Source organism: Ailuropoda melanoleuca, chromosome 10, assembly GCF_002007445.2.
Source record: "Ailuropoda melanoleuca isolate Jingjing chromosome 10, ASM200744v2, whole genome shotgun sequence".
In the NCBI taxonomy this organism is placed as follows: domain Eukaryota; kingdom Metazoa; phylum Chordata; class Mammalia; order Carnivora; family Ursidae; genus Ailuropoda; species Ailuropoda melanoleuca.
In genome coordinates, this window is record NC_048227.1 from 72,569,776 (window position 1) to 72,592,919 (window position 23,144).

Here is a 23,144-nt window from a genome sequence, read left to right on the forward strand (position 1 = left end):
ATTTCTTATCTGGTGATCAGTGTTCTTATAAATCAAGGTCTGAATATTTATAAATCAGACGGGGAAAAATTACACAGAGGAAGACAAGTGGCATTTGACACTGTGTGGCTGAATTCATATCCCCAGATGGACGATCACGAGTCTGTGATCAAGGGCCGGACACTGTGGCTCCACGGAGCGGTCGTCTGAACAAGGCAGTATTTCGTCAGTGCCCCGTGATACCTTCTTTTCCTTGGATCCTTGTCACTAAGTCAGCTGAAGAATCCGTTCTTAAAAGTCATTGTAACTTAAGTTTCCATCATTCCATGAATCTGGCCTTCAGGGTTGTAGGTTATTAGCTTAGAATAAAATGATTTAAAATCTCCAATAAATATTCCAAAGCTTAAGGTTTTAGAAATTTATTTATTTAGTTTATACAAACCTCCCGCCCTCCTCCCCCTCCACCCCCAGTCTTCATCCGGGGCATTTTCAGGACCACATCCTGTTCTGTAGCTTCTTTTATTATCCAGATTGTATCACACGTTTCTTACTGGAGTCCAGGCAATGGAATATAAACAGACTCATATCTGGGGAATCAACACAGCAACAGTGGCAAAACACACCACCACAGAAGGGAAAAACACAATGTCACAGGAGTGCAGCAACAGAGAGGACATGTCAGGAGCTTGGCTCACGGGGGGCAGCAGCTATGCTGGCGTTTCTTTCTGCCTCAAGTTCAGAAACAAGCTGGACTATCTCTGGGTGACTGAATTTTCCTGCAAGGCAAGAAGACAGGGAAGAAGATACAAGAGAATCCATCAATGGATCCAGCTTGATCCCAGGCTTTTCAGGGGCTCGACTCTGAGATTCACTCCAATGCAGAAGAACACAACTCCAGGTCCTGGGGAGGGGACCACCTGGAGATCATGGTCCGTCACCCCGGATGCCACCAAGCATTAGGGATGAGAACTGGACAAAGAACTGTCCCATTAGGCAGAGCTAGGGGAAACCTCACCAGGCAGCCTCTGAATGCTTCTACTGGGAACTACAAAGAAACTCAGGGAGGACAGCACCCGGAGACCTGAAAGCAATCCCTGCCTGTTCTGAAACTGCAATGGAAGGGAACAAAGCACCTGCATATAGAAAGACTGGTGGGAAGAAAGAAGGTCTACGCTGTCCCAGGAAGCAACCGTGCTGCTTGCAAACACTTCCGCACCACACCCCACTGACCTGTGCTGTCTTCCCTGCTCCTCAGCCCTCCCAGACCTCTGCCCTGGCAGCAACCAACCTACAAGCGGTCTCAGGTTCGAAGCTGCACACGGGAATACTACACCCACCATCTCTTCCCTGTTTTTTCTGTTTTGTTTTTTGTTTGGTTTTGTTTCGTCGATTTTTTTTGCCAGTGCCTTTTGTTGTTTACTCTTCATTCCATGTTTACCTCTCTGTTCCATTTATTTCCTATTCTCAATCTCTTCTTGGAACATTCCTTTCACTTTCTTGCCCTGATGTCAGGCTCGTCCTGAGGATATGGCTTTCCCTGCAGCCTTGTCACAGTGGCCATCTCCTCTGTCACATAGCTCCTGTCACTGGGCCTGGCTCTGCCCCTCTACTCTCCCTGTTGCCTCCAGGCCACCCTCTGCCCCACTGTGTAAAGGTCATGCTGTCAGACTATTACCGCCACTCCACCAAAATGGCTCTTACTGAGGACACGCCAATTAGCTCCACGTTGCTGAATATGATCGCTCCTCCTTCCCTTTTGAAACGCTTTCTTCCCTTGGCTTCTGGGGCCCCTGATTTTCTCCTCTGAAACCTACTTCCCCATCTTCCCCATCTAGTGGCAACTCCATTCTCCTACAGCTGCTCAGACCAATATCCTTGGACTTCTCTCATAAATACCGCCATTCAAATCTTGTCGACCTTTCTATTCAGAATATATCCAGAATCTGACCACTCCTTCCTTTTTCTGCCACTACCACCTGGCTCAAACCGATATCATTTCTCACTAAGAGCCTGCAATGGCCCCCAGTCAGTCTTGCTGCTTCCAGCCCAAGTGACCCTTTCAAAACACAAGTCAGATCATGCTCATCCTGTAGTCCACCTTCTTGAAGGGGTCCCCATCACGCTCAGAGCACATGCCAACCTCCTATACTGGCCGGCAGGCCTCGGCCCACTTCTCACCTGCAACCCTCTCCTCTCATTCACCCCCACGAGCCACGCTGGCCTCCATGCTGTTCCTCAACACACAGAGTTTCAAAAAGAAAAGAGGAAAAGCCTTAAGTGGCGATTGAATTAGAGAAATAAAAATGTGTTATCAAAGTAAAGCCTTTATGTTCCCTTCAAAATCCCCTAAGGGGGTCACCCAGCTGGCTCACTCAGCAGAGCACGTGACTCTCGATCTCAGTGTCACAAGTTCGAGCCCCACGCTGGGGGTACAGTTTACTAAAAAAAACTCCTCATGAAGGTCACAATGAACATCTTCATCTCTCCCTAACTAAACTTGTTTTTTTCTTCAAGCATTGTTGGGATAAGTAAGAAACCACTCCTTACATCAGCTACATTACCTACAATTACTAATCTTTTAATGGAGTAGTGCACCAGAGTGGAAAGTAAAGTGAATTTTAACCTCAGCTCAGCTGAGGGCACATCATCTTCTTTCTCAGCTCAAGTTTCTTCCTCAATAAAATGTGGAGTTTAAACCAGATGACCCTCCTCGCTCCCATTTTTTGATTCTACTAGGAGTCTCATGTTTCATTTTCTATTTTTCACTGTGAGTGTATCAAAATAGAAAATGATAGCATTAAAATGCACAGCACCACACAAACATGTCTTGTATTTTATTTATTTATTTATTTATTTATTTATTTAAGATTTTTTAATTTCTTTATTCGACAGAGATAGAGAGAGCCAGCGAGAGAGGGAACACAAGCAGGGGGAGTGGGAGAGGAAGAAGCAGGCTCATAGAGGAAGAGCCTGATGTGGGGCTCGAATCCCATAACGCCGGGATCACGCCCTGAGCCGAAGGCAGACGCTTAACCGCTGTGCCACCCAGGCGCCCCGTCTTGTATTTTAGTTACATTATTGGCAAAATATGTTATCTTGGAACCTAATCATTGCTTACAATGGGTTGGCAAACATTTTCTGTAAAGAGTAAGACAGTAAATACTTTAGGCTTTGTGAACTATGTGGTCTCCGTTGCCAACTACTCAATTCTACTCAATTCTGCTGCCGTGGTGTAAAAGCAGTAGAGACAATACATAGAGAATGAGTGCGGCTGTTTCAATAAAACTTTATTTATATGAAAAAGCAAGAGTCCAAAGACCGATGAGCCACAGTTTGCTGATCCCTAGTGTAGACTGCTATTCTATTTAACTGAAGTCAAATATTTTTGACCACCTATATCAAAGACAGATGAGACAAACCCGGTCTTGGCCCTCAAACAGTGAACTACAGGGTAGGGTGAGCAACGGGGTTTGGGAAAAGACCCAATAAGGAACATCACTAAAGAGAATGCAAGTCAGACTGTCACAACACTATGGAAAGCTCTAGACCAAATGCAGAGTGAGCAAAAAGAGGGGATCGCCTAATTCTGACACGGAGGATCAGAAAGGGAGACCAGGGAGAGAAGTGGCTTCAGACTGTAGAACTTTTGAGGCCACTCGACAGTGTCAAGATCTTACTTTCTAGGAAGAGGAAAGCCACAGAAGTTTTAAAAATGAAGATGTGATAATACCTGTGTCTACAAAGTAGGAAAACACTGAGACCCGCTGGATAAGGTGGTGAGCCCGGCTGGCGGAGTTAGAAGGTAATGACAAGAGTCCAATACAGAAATAACAAGGGGCTTGTCTGAGGCTGAGAAGTGGGGCCGGAAAAGAGGGAAGGAAAATGGAATCAACCTCAGGGTGATGCACACCACATTCTAGAGCACAGCCTGAGCTGGGAGCCACGTGACGAGCCGAGCCGTCTCAGACAATCTCTGGCAGTGCTCTCCGGGGAGACGGGGCCCGAGCTGAGCCTGAGGAAGTCCAGGGGATGAGAGACGGAGCTGTGCTCCAGGGGCCACACGAACCCCAGCCAGCACTCCTACAGCGACTGAGCTTCACCAGAAACGGTGTCGCCATGAAGACGCCCAGGGCTTACCGCCCGGTATTATTCTGAGCACTTCACGTGAACTAATCCACTTGATCTTCAAATAATTCTACAAAGTAGAGTCTATAATGACCCTTATTTTAAAGATTTTTTTTTAGGAATCTCTATACCCAGTGTTGCTCAAACTTACAACCCTGAGATCAAGAGTTGCATGCTCTACTAACTGAGCCAGTCAGGCGCCCCTATAATTATCCTTATTTTAAAAATATGGAAACTAAGGCCCAGAGCTAGGGTAGGTAATTCGCTGGACGATACGTGGGTTATATGTGGCAGAACTAGAACCAGCTGAACTCCAGGTCCGCGCTATGAAGCACTATAATGCCAACGGTGACTTCGACGGTTTAGGGTTATCTGCTTTTCACATCTCTTTTTCTACCTCCATCTTCCATGACTTTACTTCTATAAATCACTTCCAGATTATAATGCACTTTCATAGACACTCTCTCTCTTGAGTCTCAAAATCCACCTACGACTCAAGTAGGGTAAGCTTTATGCTTTCCCTTTTTCAGAGAGGACACAGAGAGGCCAGGACACAGCCCGGGGGCACAGAGGCAGGTGTGAACGCGAACCTGGCTTGCTGCTCAGACCCCGGGGGGCATGCTCGCCCACGCCAGGCTGCCTCTCACCAGGAAGCCCACTACTTCCCTTTCAGATGCTCCATATGGAAGCGTCATCAGCAGGTAACGACAGCGGATCTCACTGACACGACGTCAGTCACTACACGAGGAGTAAGCCCAGCTAAAATGGTGTTTACTGAAAATAGCACGGAGTACCTGCTGTGGAATCATAGAAGTCCTGCAGCCTCCCAGGTCTGTTCTCCAGGTCTTCATACTCAGATGCCTGAAGAATCATCTCGCATTGGTCCAGCTGCTTCACAAACTTGGCTTCTGCACTCGACTGGGTCTCATACTCCTGAGGAAAGGGACCACGAAAGCAGCATGATGAGAGCTGTGGGACAGGGTATTCCGGGAAAGTTTTGATTCTAGTACTGAAATCAGACTCGCAGCTAAAAGCACCTTCTGTACTGGCCCCCCGCCCCGGACCGTGCACAAGCCCTTCGCAGAGACGCTGCCTCTGTAACCACCGCTCGCTCTCAGCACTCCGCGCAGGGAGATGTACCGCGATTCTGCGCATTCTGCCAGATGCCTGCAAAGTCTCATCTGTTGGCAGCGACACTCCAAGCGTTCTCCTTCCCGTCTGGTACCTTGTCTTCAAGGTCATTATTCTTTCACCCACCGGAGTGGCGGAGGTCTTCCTAACTTCAAGCTACTATGTCATCGCACGCTTCTCAAATTATTTCCCTCCCCGTTTAAAAACGGTCAGGCTTCCTTTTCCTTTTTAAGTGAATTTCTAGCTTTCTCATTGAATTTTGGCTGTCCCTTTACAATGGAAATCTCTGTCCTTGCTTTCCAAACAGGTCCCCCTGGGGTATGACTCGGGAGGGCACAGTCAGGATCTGAGGGTTCCTCGTGCAATGGCACATGTGCACGTGCTGGTGACAGAGAGGTGCTGAAGCCAGTGGATAGGAAGCAGCACTTTGCCGTCTGGTCCCTCCCTCCTCAGCGCAAACCTGAAACAAGGAGCTCCAGGAGGGCTGCTTCGTACAGCATGACACACGTCACACAACTGCAAGCCCCAATTAATACTCTATAGAATCGTTTTTCTATTAAGACCAAAGTGTTCCCAACTGGTTTCCCTGCAACGTTCTCATTTGTGATTCCACCCCAGATGTGTCTGGATAATGAACCTGTCATGCTTTCTTGGCAGGGTGATGTGATGTGAATCACTGAAGGTTTCTCGGTTTTTATTAGATGCCTTATTCTTATAGAGGCAGTTATTTGGATTCTGACTGAGCTGAAATTGTACAGGGAAATCATTTTAATACTAAACCAAATACATACATTCAAAGGCACTTAAAAATAATTACCTTTATTTAAATGCTTGTTCACATTTATAATTATATATTTATATTTAATAATTTCAAGTTCATTATTCAACAAAAAAGAAGTGGAATATACTTAAGGCATAGCAGTCCAGGATTTTTCTCTATTGAAAGTAAGAAAAAAAGATTTCAAGACCATTAGGAAATGACCACACTGTAACAAATTCTGGTGAAATTACATGTTTCTTTTAAAAATATAAATTGTTGGGTTTTTCCTCAAAAAGTAATGGTACAGGCATTTCCCAATTTCGTTTTCCAACAATGAGGCAAGGCAAGGAGAACAGTGAGGCCAAGAAAGCTCTAGAAGTAAGAAGACACCATGGCATCTTTGGGGAACTTACTGCAAGCAGTTTCTCATGACAGGATGCAGAATTAATTGCAGGAGGAAGAGGAGACAGAAGAGGCTGAGGGGGAGGAAGGGTCAGCTCCTGAAAGGCCTCGTGGCTTGTGACAAGGGGTTTCAGCTTATCCTGCAGCTACTGGACGTCACTGAAAGGTTTCAGGCCAGAAGGGTCATGATCAGATTTGCATTTTAGAAAGATCATCCTACCTTGAGTGTGGAAAATGGCTAGACCGGAGGCAGAGCAGTCAGGCTCTGAGACGTGGCAGCACCAGCAGAGCAGCTGGGAGAGTCTGGTCTCGCCTAATCTCGTGGCAATGAAGATGGGACAAGTGCGCAGATTTGAAAAACACTAAGGACGAAGAAGTGAACCAGAACGTGAACGTGAACGAAAGGAAAAGCTGAGAATGACTTCCTAGTTTCTGGCACAGGTAACTCAAGAGGGAGCAAGGGGAGAAACAGACTCAAAAAACTGACAGAGCAAAGAAACAGCAAAACCAAAACCTAACGAAGATTTATAACAAAACTACGGAACATAACATTACCATGAATCACAAAATATACTTTAAGCGGGGACAAATCACCTCCAGCCATAAGCCCTGCTTTCCATCAGCAGGAGCAACAGGGCAGCTGACGGACCTGAGAAGAAGAGAACCTCCCCCTCTGGCAGCAGCTGATGCAGGCCTGGCCCCGGTGAATCCGCCAGGCTGACCTGCTTCCCCAGGACAGGGCCAGAAAGAGAAACTGCTGGGCGTGGGATCAAAATTGAGTGGGGTAAGGATAACAAGATGAAGAAAAGAAAAAGTCCAGACAAAAGTGGGGAAAGAGAACAACGCCAGGGAATCTCTGAATGCAAGCCACCATACATCTTAACATTACATTAAAAAATAAAACAAAAGACGAGGTAGCTCTGTGAAGTTCAAAAAAGTTATCTGGGGGCACGTCGGTGGCTCAGTCGGTTAAACGTCTGACTTTTTTTTTTTTTTTTAAAGATTTTATTTATTTATTTGACAGAGATAGAGACAGCCAGAGAGAGGGAACACAAGCAGGGGGAGTGGGAGAGGAAGAAGCAGGCTCACAGCGGAAGAGCCCGATGTGGGGCCTCGATCCCATAACGCTGGGATCACGCCCTGAGCCGAAGGCAGACGCCCAACCGCTGTGCCACCCAGGCGCCCCTAAACGTCTGACTCTTGATTTCAGCTCAGGTCATGATCTCAGGGTCGTGTGATCAAGCCCTGCGTTGGACTCCACACTCAGTTGGAAGTCTGCTAGGAGATCCTCCCTCTCCCTCTGCCCCTACCTTCCCCCTCTCAAATAAATAAATAAATAAATCTTTAAAAAAAAAGAAGTTATCTGAATCAAGTTTCCTTCCAAAAGTTCATAAAAACTATTTGTGTAACAAAATGAGCAACAGAAAAAGCACAGAGATCAGATCCCACACAAGCCTACGAGAAGATAAGAGAGCAAGGAGCAAAATGACGTCTCTACGGATAATTCACATCAGACAGACATTCTTAATTTTTTTTCAAGGCTCAAATCTATAAGAGACTACTTCAAAAAGAACTAAAAGATGCTAAGAAAATGGTAAGACATGAAAGAACCATATAAAAAACATGAGAGATAAAAAGTCATTTTCACAGCGAAGGGTAAGCAAATAGAAACATAGGGATATTTAAACATGATAAATAATACCTTAAGAGAAGCAGAAATTGAAAAGGAAATTAGGTTTAAAAATCAAGAAGAAATGAAGTTGATGTAAAGGATCTGAGGGAAGGTGACAAATATTAAAGACAGGCAAAGAAGAACCAACATACAGATATGTATGCTTTTGGGAGGAAAAAAGGAAACCAAAGTAAAAGAAAAACTATATTCAAAAAATTTTTCTTGAAATTAAATCTTTTTTTTATTTGAAAGGATACACAATGAAAACACACTAAGTAGCTAAGGATATTAACCCAGAAGGACCAACACCAAGACACATTCTAATAAAATTACTGCGTATATTTAAAAAAATCCTTTGGATACCAATGCAGAAAGAGCACTGGACATATAAGGAAAATAAAATTATTATTAGACTTTGCTTTATGACCAAAGAGAATGGGAGTAATGTATTTAAGATATTCAAGGAAAGAAAGTGGGAGCCAAGGATTTTATATCAAGTAAGAGTGGCCTTCCAGTATAAAGAACGCAGAGGCAAGATTTAGAGCATATTGTTCCTGGGAGCCCTTCTTGAAGAACCTACAGGGGAACAAGCTTCAGACAGCCAAAATGACTGGGACAAACTGACATAAGGACAGCTAGTGAGCACCAACAGGTACTTGCAGAACTAAGGTTCGGTGAGGTATAAGAAATGGTATGTTACGGTTAATGTAATGTCATGGTAATACAACAATCTAGATAGAGTACAATGTAGGTAGAGTACAACTGTAAAAAAAAAAATACAGGAATAGAGATAGCACAGGCAAAACAATTTTTTAAACTGTTTCCAGTGAATGGAATTGATGATGGTGGAATATACAATTGTTATTCTGAGACGGGTACATGAGTAGAGAAGGATAAAGCCTGTATAATCAGGACTCCTTGTGTGGAAGAAAGGATAATATAGAAGAGGTTAAGACATACCATACAAGAGATTAAGTAAAAACCATGCAGTACTGTATTTGAATTGGAAATATCACCATGAACCCACGAGGCATACACACATATATATCCTAACTCTGTCCATTAAAAAACATAAAAACCATAACCAACTCAGCAGCAGCAAGTACCCCACTGCACACACTGTGGCCCTGAAATAACACTGCCTATTAACACACAAAAAAACAAAATAGGAGGTCTGGCTGAAGCGTGTTCGAGATGAATGAGGCTGGACCATCCTGCCATTCCTGCTGTCAGGGAAGCAACCAAAGTCAGGTGTTTTTACCCCACCTCGCCTGTATGACCTGCAACCAGAGTAGATGAGGAAAAAGCCTCTGCTAATACAATTGTTTCAGCTACTAAATGAAAGCAAGACAAAAACATTAGTTTATTACAGTTTTCAATGGGATGAAGGGATGTAATCATCAAGAAAACCCAGACATTATGTGCCTCACGATGAAAGAATCCAACACCATCTACAGTTTTGCCAAAGAGATACAGCGTGAGTCTGATTCAGCCTCTGGATCCAGAGGCCCATGTGCAGAAAATAGAACAGAAGACCAGAACCGCATAATGAGTGTGCAAAACCCAGACTATGGAGTACTCTGTAAGCCAAACGGTCTGGATTCTTCAACAGATAATTTGAAAGAAAGAGATAGGATGAGGGTTGAGGGGGAAGAGGGGGTATAGATTAAGGGAGATTTAAAAGATACATTAAGCTTTTTAAAAAATGGGCAGGATTAAACTAAAAAGTTGGAGGATGACTGCTTGGGTGATAAAACCATAAAGAAAATCAAGGAATCCTTGTGAAAATCAGGGCAGTGGTCACTTTTGGAGGAAGGGAGTGGTTGGGCTTGGTCGGGGCACAAGAAAGGGCTTCTGGGGGGGAGGAGCGGCAGAGTTCTAAATCTTTTTATTTTTTTAAGATTTTATTCATTTATTTGGGGCGCCTGAGTGGCTCAGTCGTTAAGCGTCTGCCTTTGGCTCAGGGCGTGATACCAGCGTTATGGGATCGAGCCCCACATCAGGCTCCTCCGCTGGGAGCCTGCTTCTTCCTCTCCCACTCCCCCTGCTTGTGTTCCCTCTCTCTCTGGCTGTCTCTCTCTGTCAAATAAATAAATAAAATCTTCAAAAAAAAAAAAAGATTTTATTCATTTATTTGACAGACAGAGAGCACAAGCAGGGGGAGTGGCAGAGGGAGAAGCAGGCTCTCCCCACCAGGACCCTGGGATCATGACCTGAGGCGAAGGCAGACGCCTGACCATCTGAGCCACCCAGGCGCCCCAGCACAGTTCCAAATCTTGATGTAGGTGGTAGTTACAAGGATGTTATCCTTCCAGTAAGGATTATTGGAACTATGCTATACACAGGTGTTTGTGTCCTTTTCTGTGTTTTACTTTTCAATAAGATGGTTTTGAAAATAGTAAAAATGGCTGAAGGAAATGAGGGCACCGGGACCTGGCCAAGCAGGATGTTCAGGCGGAGCCATCCTTTAGGCTGCTAGCCTTGCAAGTCCGGAGCTTAGGAGGAAGATTTTCAGGAGAACACCTAGAAGGACACAGTCCTGGGAAGGGAACATCGGCTCTGATCAAGTCAGCCAAGCCAGAGGAACACCTGAACAAACTCAGAAAGAAGAGCCCGAAAGGTACAAAGGAACTCAGGAGGGAGCAAGGGCACAGACGTGAGGGAGCAGAGAACTTCAACCACGCGAGGCCCCATCTTCTGCGCGGCCCGGGTGTCAGGTGCACCTGGGCAGAGAAGGGCTCCAGGATGCAGCCAAGCCAAGGCTGTGACCTCAGCAAGAGCCGCGTGGGGGCCTGAGTCACGCGGTGGGCTGTGGGGAGCACAGACATTCGGAAATCAAGGAAATTGGCAGGACTGGTTCTTTCCGAGGGCTGTGAGGAAGAGTCTGCTGCAGGCCCTTCTCCTTGGCTTCACATGGTGCTCCCCCAATATATGTCTCTGTGTCCAAGTTCCCCTTCTTATAAGGACACCAGTCATGTTGGATTAGGACCCACTCTAATGACCCCATTTTAACTCGATTATCCCTCTAAAAATATTATCTCCAAAAAATTTTTTTAATCCTAGCTCAGGAAAAAAAAAAATTCTCCACAGTTATTATTTCCTCTTTGGAGAACACTTGAAATTATATAGTTATATTTCAAGATTAACAATAAAAATTTGAAATATAATTATTTTTAAAAAACCTCCTTTACAGTATCACTAAAAAGCCTTGTCAATTCATTCAACAAATATTTATTGCCCATGTCGTATATTATATTTTACTAGGTATTGAGAATAAACTATTGAATGGAGAAGAGAAAAGAAATCCTATCTTTAAATAAGGTCTTATTCAGAGGTACATATGAAATTTAGGGGGACACGATTCAATCCATATCCGAAAGAGAAGAGGGGAGAGGGATATCTTTTTCTGAGGTAGGCTGGAGCTAGGCTTTTTCGCCAAAAGATTCTGTGGACTGTGAAAACCATGTATTGTGGAAAGTGATACCCCAGTTCTTGAAATACAGGCTTTCACAGGCATAAGATGGGGAGAAATGGTCAAAGAAATCAGGGACAATTCTAATGTTTAACACTCTCTTTCCAAAATAATATTAGATATTAGGGATGTCCATTTTCCTGCTCTGTTTTCATGATTTCTTTTTTCTTTTTCCCTAAAGATTTTATTTATTTATTTGACAGGGAGAGAGAAAGACAGCCAACGAGAGAGGGAACACAAGCAGGGGGAGTGGGAGAGGAAGAAGCACGCTCCCAGCAGAGAAGCCCGATGCGGGGCTCGATCCCAGGACTCTAGGATCATGCCCTGAGCTGAAGGCAGATGCTTAACGACTGAGCCACCCAGGCGCCCCTCTTTTCATGATTTCTAAATAAACTTAAATATACATGTGCCCACCAGCATCGGGACCCTCATACACATGCTCACACTTCCGTGGACAGTAAACACTGGGACTTATATGTATGCTCAGTCTGTGCCTGCAGGGCCCTGGTGACCTTCCCTCTTGGCCTGAGGCGGCTACCTCACTCACAGGGGTGTATGAATTGGTTAAGGAGAGTTGAAGACCCATGAATACTATTCTCTGTGAATAAATTCCTATAATTCTGTCTGAAAAACGTATTGCTGTTTATTTACATGGTCCTCCCTTCCCCTCCTCTGGCTCTTAATAGAAAAACAAGCTCCCACCCCTTCCAGAGCATGCAAAGATGATGTTCCTGTCAGAAAGTAAAAAAGCTCACGATTTTTCTCCTCCGCATCAATCAACATCCCACAGTCTCACCAACAAAGTAATTTAAATCCTTGCTATCTTCTTTTAAGCTCTTGGCCGGCCTGGCAGCAACAATTCTCAAGGAGGACTGCCACCTTCCAAACGGCCAACTGTGTACCTGGCCTGAGATCTTTAACAAGATTAATTAATTCAACCAATGACTTTTACAAGATCATAAAACTGTCACTCATTTTGGGGATTATCAAGTCATTTAATGCTCTTTATTTTATATTTTTTCCAAATCCAAAGTATTTTTGTCATGTTTTTGTTTGGAAGCCACTTAAAGGAGATTTTGCAGTAAATTTAAATTAATTTTTGTAATTAAAGTATATTTTGCAGTAAGCTTTTTTCAGTCAGTTGCTGACGGCTAACTGAGAAAATAATTTAACAGATACTGCCGCTGTGTTTACAATAACTAGGAGACAAAGGGAACCAATTCTTAGAAAAGGTTTTCAAATTCTGGGAGTCTTTCCTTCTTAGAGACATGGGATTAGTTTCATAAGCTCAGGGCCATTTTTTTTTTCTTTCTATGTATGAAATGCAACCCAACTCCACTCCATCATTCCTCAATTCATAGTGTTCCAGAAGTTCACTTGCAAGTACGTACTTTGGCACAAGGGACTCTTTTCCCTGAAGCAACCCCGTTACACCTAGTAACAGATGCCACCTGGGCCAGCCTCCAGCTAGATACCATGCATACTTTGCCAGATTTAATTTTCACAATTATTTGGCAAGGCAGGTATTAACAGGCCACGGTCTTTTACCTTAAAATCTGTTTCAGTTTTCAGCATATTTTTAATTTAGAAAATAATATGGTATGTATAGTACATATTACAGAAAATCCCTAGGGGGGTCTAGGGCAGACTCAGTTGCCAAACATATGAATATTTCTATGTCAAAGCACACTGATTTTCACATGGGGGGGGGCTCTAAACAGCCTCATGTTGATTCAGGTAAGATTTTACTGTGTGAGGTCAAGTTAGATCAGTTTGTTGCTGTTGTTGTTGTTATTGTTGTTTTTAACTGGCTCCCTGAACTTTGTAGATTTCCTAATTATGGTGAAGGGCATGTGGAGTTGTAGTCTCATGTTCTAGGAGAAACAGGCCCACGAAAGCCAAGCCACTCACCCAAGGGAGGTGGGATTCAAATCCAGGGCTCTCTGGTGGCAAGTCCTGCTCTCTGCATCACAGCCCACAGCCTTACGAAGGGATGCTTATTTCATCCCCTAATTCAGCTAACCCACAGAAATGACAGCATGCCACAGAATCTGACCACTGAGTAAAATGGCATTTTTAGGAGAAACATCTATTCAGGGTTCAACACCTGAATACAACACCTCAACACTTCCTAACTTGTCCCCCAGTCTTCCCCAGTCAAGCAAAGAGCTGACCAGCACGCTAGGAAGTGGAAAGGGAACTCTGCCAGCTTGGAGGCTCGGGGGGAGAGCAAGGCACGGTGGAAGCCTGAGGATGTAAAAGAAAAGGTGGAAGATCAGCCTCTGAAGGCAGGAGCAGGGAGTAGGGCTTTGAAGGAGCCGTGAAAAGTGAGAGTGTGAGGTAGGCGGGGGTCCAGGGGCTCAAGCAAGGAAGGGCCAGTGTGGACTGGAGGCAAGTGAGAAACTGCAGTAGACAAGGGTCTCTTTGCTGTTGTTTTCCCTTCACAAATGAAAACCAGCACTAGGAGGGGGGAGCAAAAGGAGAACAATGGCTTTCTTTGCTCTTTCCACGCTTCCTGCCCTTTCTCTCTGGCCAACTGGCCTCCCACCTTGCTGTCAAGCACTGGGAAGGGAACGAGCACCCACAGGGTCCCCACTCTGCGCTGGGCATCATGGCAGCACTTTACTTGGACCAGACTCAGCCCCAAACAATCCTTCAAGGTTTCACAGATGAGCAGCAGACTCAGAGAGGGGAATATGCCCACGGTCGGAGCCAGGAAGTGGTGAGGGCCCACGTTCTTTCCAAGGACCAGAAATGGGTGGGTGGGTGTGGGGTTGGCAGGGTGGGGGGGCAATGAGAGCAATGCAACAGGAAATCCAGGGGGCTCTGAGTCAAGATCTGTACCAGGTATTATGGTGTCAAGGGAAATGGGGAAATTGGAGGGAAGAAAAATTTTTATCAGCCATGAGAAATTCCTGCAGCAGCCAGGAAGTGAGAAACAGACACAAACCAGAAAGTAGTAAGTTAAGAGGCAGCTTGTGATAATAATCTAAGTCAACGAAAACACTGATGAGCCATATAAATTCAATCACAATACATTAAAAAGCAACCTATCATATATACTTACTTCCCAAAGTTCATAGAGTTCCTTTCTGAGATCCTCTGGGAGGAGCTGGGTTAGCTGCTTCATAGCTTCCTGAAATATCAAACAGTTATTTTAATCATGATCACATTTATCTAGTTAACGACTCAACTACAAAAGCTGAATAATGGGCTCAAACTCTTACACAGAGCTCCCCAAAGGGCAGTGGAATATTGGGCAATATTTATGGCTTCTAAGGAGGGCAGCTGTGTGCATGAAAGAAATGTGTGTATTTATTCACAGGGGCTTCGCTGAGCATATGTTTTGTGGTCTGCAGCACACCAGACACCAAAAAAAGGACAAGGAGGAGGGTGTGAAAGGATTACAGAAATATCAGAAGTGAGGCCAAGGATTTCACATCTTATGAGTGAATCGCAAGATGCCCACGTGAATTTCAAACATAAACATACAAAAGTTCAAAACAAACCTGAGAACAAGAACAGGAAAGTAACACTGAATTACAAAGCTCAAAGAAATTGTTCGTATACTATTAATTCATTTTCTATTAATATTTTTATTGTATAACATAAAGCACTACACAAAAGGGCAGTTATAGTCATCAACATAAAGGAAATGGCATGAGAGGATTTTGCAGGCTCACACACATGCAGGCTGAAAGGGGGTATTAAAAGATAATTAGCGGGACGCCTGGGTGGCTCTCAGTTGGCTTAAGCGTCTACCTTTGGCTCAGGTCATGATCCCGGGGTCCTGGGATAGAGTCCTGCATCGGGCTCCCTGCTTCTCCCTCTCCCTCGCCTGCCGCTCTCCCTGCTTGTGTGCTCTCTCCCTCTCTCTCTGACAAATAAATAAATAAAATTAAAAAGAAGAAGATAATCAGCCACACCATCCAGGTACTATCTGAACCATTCGAGAGCATCCCTCATCACTTCTGTAACCACGTCCAGGGGTGGGAATCCAGCACATCAGGAGGCTGCCCAAATGGGCTCTAAGCAGCATGGACAGAAAATACTTTCTTACATCAAGCTGAAAACTGTTCGTGCAGGTCTCCCACTATGCCCAACCCCAGCCCCCCAGCGTGCCTCCCTCACCCACAAACACATTATCAAGTAGGTGGGCAGGGGCCCAGTGGGGCCAGAATCTCTGGGCCACGGGAAGGCCATATGACTCAAACCAGCCGTTTGAGGGGCACCTGCATGATTTGTCCAGCAGAGGCTAGGGAAAAAAATGCCACGGAATACAACCACTTCCAGAGCAAACCCTATTTGCCAGTGTCTACAAACATCACCACCTCCAACGGTTTGTAGCACACCACCCTTAGTGTATCGAATTTATGGTACTTTGTGTCTGCATTCTCCTTTGTTTCTTTTTCATAAAGCAGTAAAATGCTTGAGAAAATCTTTGCATTTTCAAAAATTAAAGGTGTCTTTATAAATAGATCGCCTTTCTCTACATTATTCCAAAAACACAAGCCTGTCCATTGCTTTTGTTTGGAAAAAGCTAACTAAGTAATATGTATTTACAGGTATATAAAAACCTAAACCTTTAGATTATTTTATTCCCTTTTGGGTGATGTCCCCAGCACCGAACACAGTGACTGATGAGTGGTCTGACCACGGCGGGAGAGGACGGAACCAATGCCTCCATCATGCCAGATACTTTATTTTGGCAAAGGTAGCCAAAGACTGAAATGAGCTTTTTGGAGCTGACATCCAATTACTGACTTACTGATAAACTCCCTGTTGATTAAAACCATCACGTCCTTTAAAAAAACAAAACATAACAAATACGTTGTTGCTCTCTTCTTAAAAATTGAACAATGATTTTCTGGATCTACACTCATTGATACCATTTGTTATTGCACAATCAGATCGCACTTTGAGACTGCTACGGTAGTCGATATTCCTTGTTTGGCAACACACACCACAGAATTGTGCCCACCTTTTAAATGAACCCTCTGAAAACGACTTCGCTACACTGCAGGGTACCCAGCTGCATATGCCAGACTTGTCCTCCCGGTGGTGAGCCCCGCTGCTCCCATTTCTATACAGAGTTTCGCCTTGTCCACACACAGATTTAAGGTGGGAATATTCCTAGCTTCTTCCCATTAGCACAGCATGCCAAGAATTTGTCGGAAGTCCTGAGCTGAATAAGCTTTTAGCAAACATCTTGGGTCAGTTTTGCGTCAAGCCCCCAGAAAGCATCCCGCATCCTTCAGACCTCACTGGTGAGGCTGAGCAGTGAAGAGCTCACTGCAAACTACAAATTCGAATGGGGTCTGGAGCCTGACTCGCTTAGGGCTGGCTGTGGAACCCTGAGCAAGGTGCTTAACCTCTTTGTCCTTCAGGTCTCACATCTGTAAGATGGGGTTAGTAATGGCAAGCATCCCCGAGGGGGCTGTCGTGAGGATGAAACTCGTCACAGAGACAAAGCTCGCGGCATCTGGCACATGATCAGCAATCTATAAAATGTTCACGATACTTTTCAGTTTCTCAATTTCGCCAGGTTCACTCCCATAATAAAGCTTGGTTCTTCTCCTTTTAACCTCTTGGTTCTTCAGCAACTTTTAGCAACTTTAACCCTGGCAGATACATGCCTACCATGACTCGGCCTTCCGACTGCATGGTTTTCTCTTCGAAAAAGAGAATAACCTGCAGTTGCTGTACTCCAGCCTCGAGTTCTGTCCCACGGGTTCCTGATGATCCCTGCGACGCATCGTTCACCAACTCGGGTTATGATTTAAAGTTTGTTTCGTCTTATTTAGGAAGGGGATCAGACAACAAGTATTGCTTTTGGCCCTAAATCTTCTCTTCCATGCCCTCGTTTTCCCTTTCATCTTAATACCAACTCTCCTCCAAAACAAGCAGCCTTCCAAGTTCACCAAGTATTTTCCCTGCCTCCGACTCCGGTTTAACCCTTCCTGAGGCAGTCGGCTGGCCTCGGGGCGAGTCACGCTGCCTGATTCTCATTATGTGCATTCCACCTTGAGCCAAGAATCCCTCATTTAAGTATCTTAATGCATGGTTCAGACATCCAAATCTTGTTCATAAACTCCATCTGCATAAAGAATTGTTCACCTTCCAGATCTTCCTCTCTGTTCCCAAATCCTCAGCCCTCTTTCAAGCCTTTGGTTTCTTGTCTAAGAACCTCTGGTTCTTCAAGATGCTTCCCCCGTCCCTCCTGATTATGGCCTTGAGGCCTGTGGGAAACACAGGAGTGGGAAGCAGCCAGGAGGTACAACGAGGCTGGAAAAATTCACCTCGTTGTCGGGATAGGGCGTCCAGGAGGGCAGAGGCACGCTCTGTTCAGCCCCACCAGGCCCCCTCCACAAGGTGTCACTGGCCAGGCCTCACTCCTGTCAAGACAGGAGCCGGTCTTCTCTCATCTCCAGTGGCTGGAGAGCCTGCCTGTGGACGCTTTCTTTCTCCAAAAGGCTCTGACTTACTCTTCTGTGGGGGAAGCCTCAAATTCATTATGTACCTTCACGGGGACAGTTTGTCTTTTCTTCTTGCTCTGTGTCACTTTATAGTCTCCGAGGACCCTCTGGTACTTCAACATAGCATTTCTCCTCCACAATGTCCAGACTGACCCTTGGATGAAACTACCCTGCATCCTGAAATGAGCTGTATAATTAGGGCGTCTTTCTCCCCAACCCTTTCCTCTACGTCATGTCGTCTCGACACCTTCTGGGGTCAGGGCTAATTCCTTTCTGACACTCGGTATGTTGAACTAATTGGTTTCTTTTCATATTAATTCTGCCAATCAATCTAGGAATAATTTATACACAACTGTCTAGATTCCCACAGAAGAACAGTGCCTCAACCTTCTCCCTTTTTACAGGCTGCCATGATGCGGAGCCTATATTCTGGATCTGTATTTTGGCAGGAAGAACACATTCCTTACACAATTTCCCTTGTTCCCATAATGTTGGAATTCCGAAATTGGTATTACTTGTGGAGATTCTCGCCTCTGGGGGGATAAAAATACTTCTGGCTACTGAACTCCAGTCTCCCCAGCTCTGTGAACAGCTGTTCAAGCCCACCTGTCCTATTAAAGCATTTTTATGAAGGATCCATCCACCTAGCAATTTAGGACCTATCTCTTATAATAAAAGTAGCTTGCAATAATCCCTGAGAGGACCAGCTATTCAACATGAAAAAACAGAACAAAAACAAAACACGAAACCTTCCTGGATTTTCCAATCTCTGCCCCAAATATGTCTTCCTCTTTGGCCCTGGGTTCTGGATTTAGAGCCCAAACTGATATTGATTTAGTAGTCTTTTGATGTTCATTTCTTACTATTACAAATATATTTCTTTACTCCTAACCAATAAATTAAAAGACTAATTGAAAATTCACAAGTAATTATAATAATGATTAGACTTGTGATTTTATAGAACTTTCCTCCAAAGAGCTTAAGCAGCATGGAGAATTCCTTCCAGTTCTAGCTACTTCTCTTGTTCTAATGAAAGCCATACTATCTATGTCCACCTACTAATGAGAACAGAAACCCAGCAGTTTCCTGTCCCTGTGTTAGACAAGGCTGGGAGCAGGCATACTTTCCAGATCTTGTGTTAAACAAGGTTGAGAAAAACCAATACCAGTGTGCTGTGCTGCTTACGCCAGGAAGAAATCCTTGCTTCTGGAAGATAAGACCGTCAACCACCCAAGTAGAGTAAGCGCTAACAGCTTACTCCTCAAGACTCATTACGACTCTGCCTCACCAGTCGTACCAGTCCTACACTCCGTGCAATCTAACTAGTGGCCCATCTCGTAAGATCCATCCAACCATCTTCCAGCCCAGACTCTCACTCTATAAATACCCTCTCCAGAGTTCCCCTGCCTGAGACACTGCTCAAATTCTGCCAAGGTGCTCTCCCTTACTGCCACGGGTCCAAGAAACTTAGCTTTGCTTCAGCAACGGGTGTCTCTGGCGGTCTCTGGTGGAGTCAATAGTTAACACTGACCTCTTCTCGCCTATGTTTTTCTTCTTTGGGGATGTTATCTGCTGGTGCTATGTCCCCCACGATGCATTCTGCCATATCGTGAACCAGGGCTAGGTGTACGCATCTGACCAGGTGAGAAATGTGAATAATGACACAAAATTAGATTCACTACAAGTTCCTTCTCTAGACTATTTTGAAGATGCATTTTTTTCCTCCGCCCTCACAGGGTATGTTAATGCAGTATTTTCTAAAATAATTGTATTCTTCTAGCCCCCAACAGTTCTGATTCGAAACTTCTAGTTAATATTCAACACAATAATACATGAATGTAGGGGAAATTGTTAGCATGAATTTTTTTTTTAAATGGCTGGTTTTTCAAATATCATTTTAAAAGGTTGATAACTTCAGATGACAGGCAGGAGATGATCTGGTGATAGCATTTACTTACTGATACAAAATTCAGAAACAATCATTTCCCCATATACTAGTTAGGGTGGAGTAGGACAGATCTGGGTCCAAACCCAGCAGCCTTTTATTAGCTGTGTGACCTTTGCCAAGTTACTTAATTTCTTTAAATGCTCGATTCTGTCAGCCTTCATTTTATCATCTGTAAAAAAGGGACAGTAATACATCATAAGGTTGGTATAAACACTAAATTTGATCGTGTGTGTTCCTGGCACATGTGGGTCATTAAGCAAATGGCTATGATTATTAGTGATGAGGATAAACACTGTCAAAATAATGAAGGCAGGTCATGATCCAAGTGCCCCTGAGGGCCAGTCTGTGTCACGTGCCCACTATGTCCAAGGCAGCACAAGGCCGAACAATCTCCTCACAGGTGTTCCATCTACAGCCTGTCTCTGACCTCCCGGTCAAATCTCCAACCACTCTTAAGTTTGTTATCTCTGTTCCGCACCGCGTTCGTCTTGTACTTTTTGCCAAAAATCCCACTTCCACATCATCTACCGAGTAACGGCTCTCAACTCTCTAATGAACCTTCGCTACAATCAAATTGATCTACGTATCTTTTCCAAAATAGACCTTTCATTTCCTACCACTGGGGCTTTGGTTGCGATGGCCTCCTCTGTGCACTGTGCCTTCCACTTCTCTACCCAGTCAACTCTTCAGAGCTGACCTCAGATTCATGCCACCCCCTCCGTTAAGATCACCCAAGAACACGTGATCTCTTCTATTAGAATACCTTGCCAGTTTTTTCTTAAGCTTTTTATTTATTTATCTATTTTTAAAGTAATCCCTAAACCCAGTGTGGGGCTCGAACTCCTAGCCCCAAAATCAAGAGTCACATGCTCTACTGACTAAGCCAGCCAGGCACCCCAATCTTGCTAACTTTTGAATATAACTCATTTTGGGCTTTTTATAGAAGCCATTTGGGACCTGTGTCACTCATGGGAGATGTCCTTACCATCTTAATATTGTTAGGAAACTTTGTCCTGTGCTCAAAAAGCATTTTAGGCACTTGTTGACTGAAGGAGAGGCTATCTCTTTCTCAGCTACATCTCGCACATACCCCTCCAAAACGGCACCCCACAAATGGGTGTTAGTGTTCATGAAAGGGGCTAGAGTAAAGCACACGGCGTACTAATGCAATGACAGAATTTTAGACATACCACATGCACTGTCAAGGCCCTGCAAATCCTGATATCACACTTACATCTTTTTGAGACCACGGCAGGCTCTGTCACTTGCCAAGAGAAAACCCAGAATTTACAACTGAAGCAATTGAAGTTTACAATTTGAAGCAATCAACACACATAATTCCCCTTTCTACAGCCTGAACCTGTATGGTGGGCTGCAGATAATTTCTCCTGACAGATAAACTAACCTGCAAGAACTGGATACAGGCATCAGTCACGGGAAGCGGTGTTTACCCACAGACCAGAGATCCTAACAAGCATCAGAGATCATGTCGGCTTACCGGTCTTTGTTAAGGTGTTTGTCTTTGGTCACCAGAGCCATAACTGCCATCCTGTACATGTGATCTGATACACTCTCCGGCCTCTCAACGTTTCTGTATACCCAGCCAGTCCGTGGGACTCTCTGATGAAAATGAAGAAGAGAAAGAAGCTTATAAAAATAAATATTTAAACTATGTGCTATGCTCTTCAAGAGAAGCCCAAGGAACAGGGTATAGAAGCAGGGTCATCGTTTCAGAAAGTGTTGAAAAGTGCTTAACTAACCAAATGATCAACACCTGTTATCAAATAAACCAGTGAGGTCAGAGAATAAGAAAGAGGAGAGGGAGAAATAATTCACAAAAATACAGTGAAGGGGTCCAACAGTCAAGTTACTCCGTGTTACTAAAGTGTAAATTATGGAACATAGACGAGTCCTTTAGACATAAAAATAAAACTGGAAGGTATTGTGTTTTTCCTAACTACAAGAGTTGGGACTTTCTGCGTCAAACAACCCCATTCAACACCCGTAGAAAACACCGGTGAAAGCTCTGAACTTGAACAAGGGATAGACTTCCCAATTTGGAAGCAGGAAGGCCAAAGGCATTTCTCGTTGCTCCTGCTACCACCAGCCAGGATTCTGCCTTCTGTTCAGATCAGGATGTGATCTTGTGAGGCTGCATTTTCTCCCCAGGACTCTACATTTCTGAAGAATTGTATAAACAGTCCCAAGAGAGGCAGGACACAGATAATCGGCTTTTAACTTGTAGAAATTCTGCAAAATCACCAATGAGGGGTAGAGGAGGGTGGAGCGGACAGGGAGGCCGCACAGGACACAACTTACATGTGCACTATATAAAATCTTCCGTTAAAAAAAAAAAAAAGTCTTGTTATTTCTAGAAGTCGCTGAGAGGCAGATTTAAAGCACCCCACTTAAAATCTGCCGGACTGATGGATTCTGCTCTTTCCCCCAGCTGCTCCGAAACCCGCCCCCCGCCCCTGGCTGCTCAGAGGCCCAGTTGAGGGGTCTTGAGCCCCAAGGCAGAAGCAGGCCAGCACGGACCGCGCCAGCTGCTCTCCAGAAACCTCGGGAATGGCTGCCCAGGCCGGCAGACGCGCCCCCGCATCCAGAGGAGTTTCTGGGCCCACCCCTGCCAGGCGGGGAGGGCGGAAGAAGGGGCGACGGCCCCAGCCACCGCGAGCCGGAGCTCCGGAGCGCCGCGGCCACCCCCGCCTCTGCCCGCGCGCCGCCCGCCCGGCCCCGAACGGCCCGGCCCGGCGCCGGCTCACCTTGAGCTGCCCCACCAGCCGCAGGAACTGCAGCAGGTTCCCGGCCCCGCGGCCCGACACAGCCGCAGCGGAGACGGAAGCCATGCGGCCAAGGGTCCCGCGGCTCGGAGCAGGCCGCTAGGCCGCCTCCTGAAGCTCCTCCCCCTCCTCCTCCCTCCCCCCCTCCCTCCCCAACCTTCTCTTCCCCCTCCAGACTCCTTCCCATTCCTCTCTCCTCCACTTCCTCACCGGGTTGTCCCAGACCCGTATAGAAAAGAAGTGTTCCGCTTTCCCGGCCTCAATGTCTGGCCCCCAGGCATTGCACCAGCCCTGGAGACCAAGTGCTTGGTCATTACTTGTTTGCTAATCTCCACTCCACTGAACGCCCTCAAACTTTTACAAGGATTGCAGTTGGGTAGGGGAGCCTTTGGAGGA

The 23,144-nt window shown here is 45.2% G+C and overlaps 1 protein-coding gene across 2 annotated transcripts; it reads right to left on the minus strand.

Moving 5' to 3' along the window:
- Positions 1-421: 421 nt before the first annotated feature.
- Positions 422-22,879, minus strand: HDDC2 (HD domain containing 2). 2 transcript variants are annotated; one of them, XM_034669087.1, is made up of 6 exons: positions 22,731-22,879; positions 21,464-21,585; positions 19,549-19,651; positions 14,609-14,677; positions 4,899-5,037; positions 422-566 (listed from the first exon to the last, which is right to left on the minus strand). In XM_034669087.1, exons 1-6 carry the CDS (start codon positions 22,812-22,814, stop codon positions 502-504), a joined length of 582 nt encoding a protein of 193 aa, XP_034524978.1. In that variant the 5' UTR covers positions 22,815-22,879; the 3' UTR covers positions 422-501. The 2 variants fall into 2 exon arrangements, with proteins under 2 accessions (XP_034524978.1, XP_034524977.1); XM_034669086.1 differs by having other exon boundaries at positions 426-755.
- Positions 22,880-23,144: the final 265 nt, after the last annotated feature.

Coding starts and splice junctions, on each gene's coding strand:
- HDDC2 (XM_034669086.1), bottom strand. CDS start 22,814: ATGGCTTCCGTCTCCGCTGCGGCTGTGTCGGGCCGCGGGGCCGGGAAC. Junction 21,586..22,730: donor GGCTGGTGGGGCAGCTCAAG/GTGAGCCGGCGC, acceptor CATTTTCATCAG/AGAGTCCCACGGACTGGCTG. Junction 14,678..19,548: donor AAAAACATAGGCGAGAAGAG/GTCAGTGTTAAC, acceptor TTGATATTTCAG/GAAGCTATGAAGCAGCTAAC.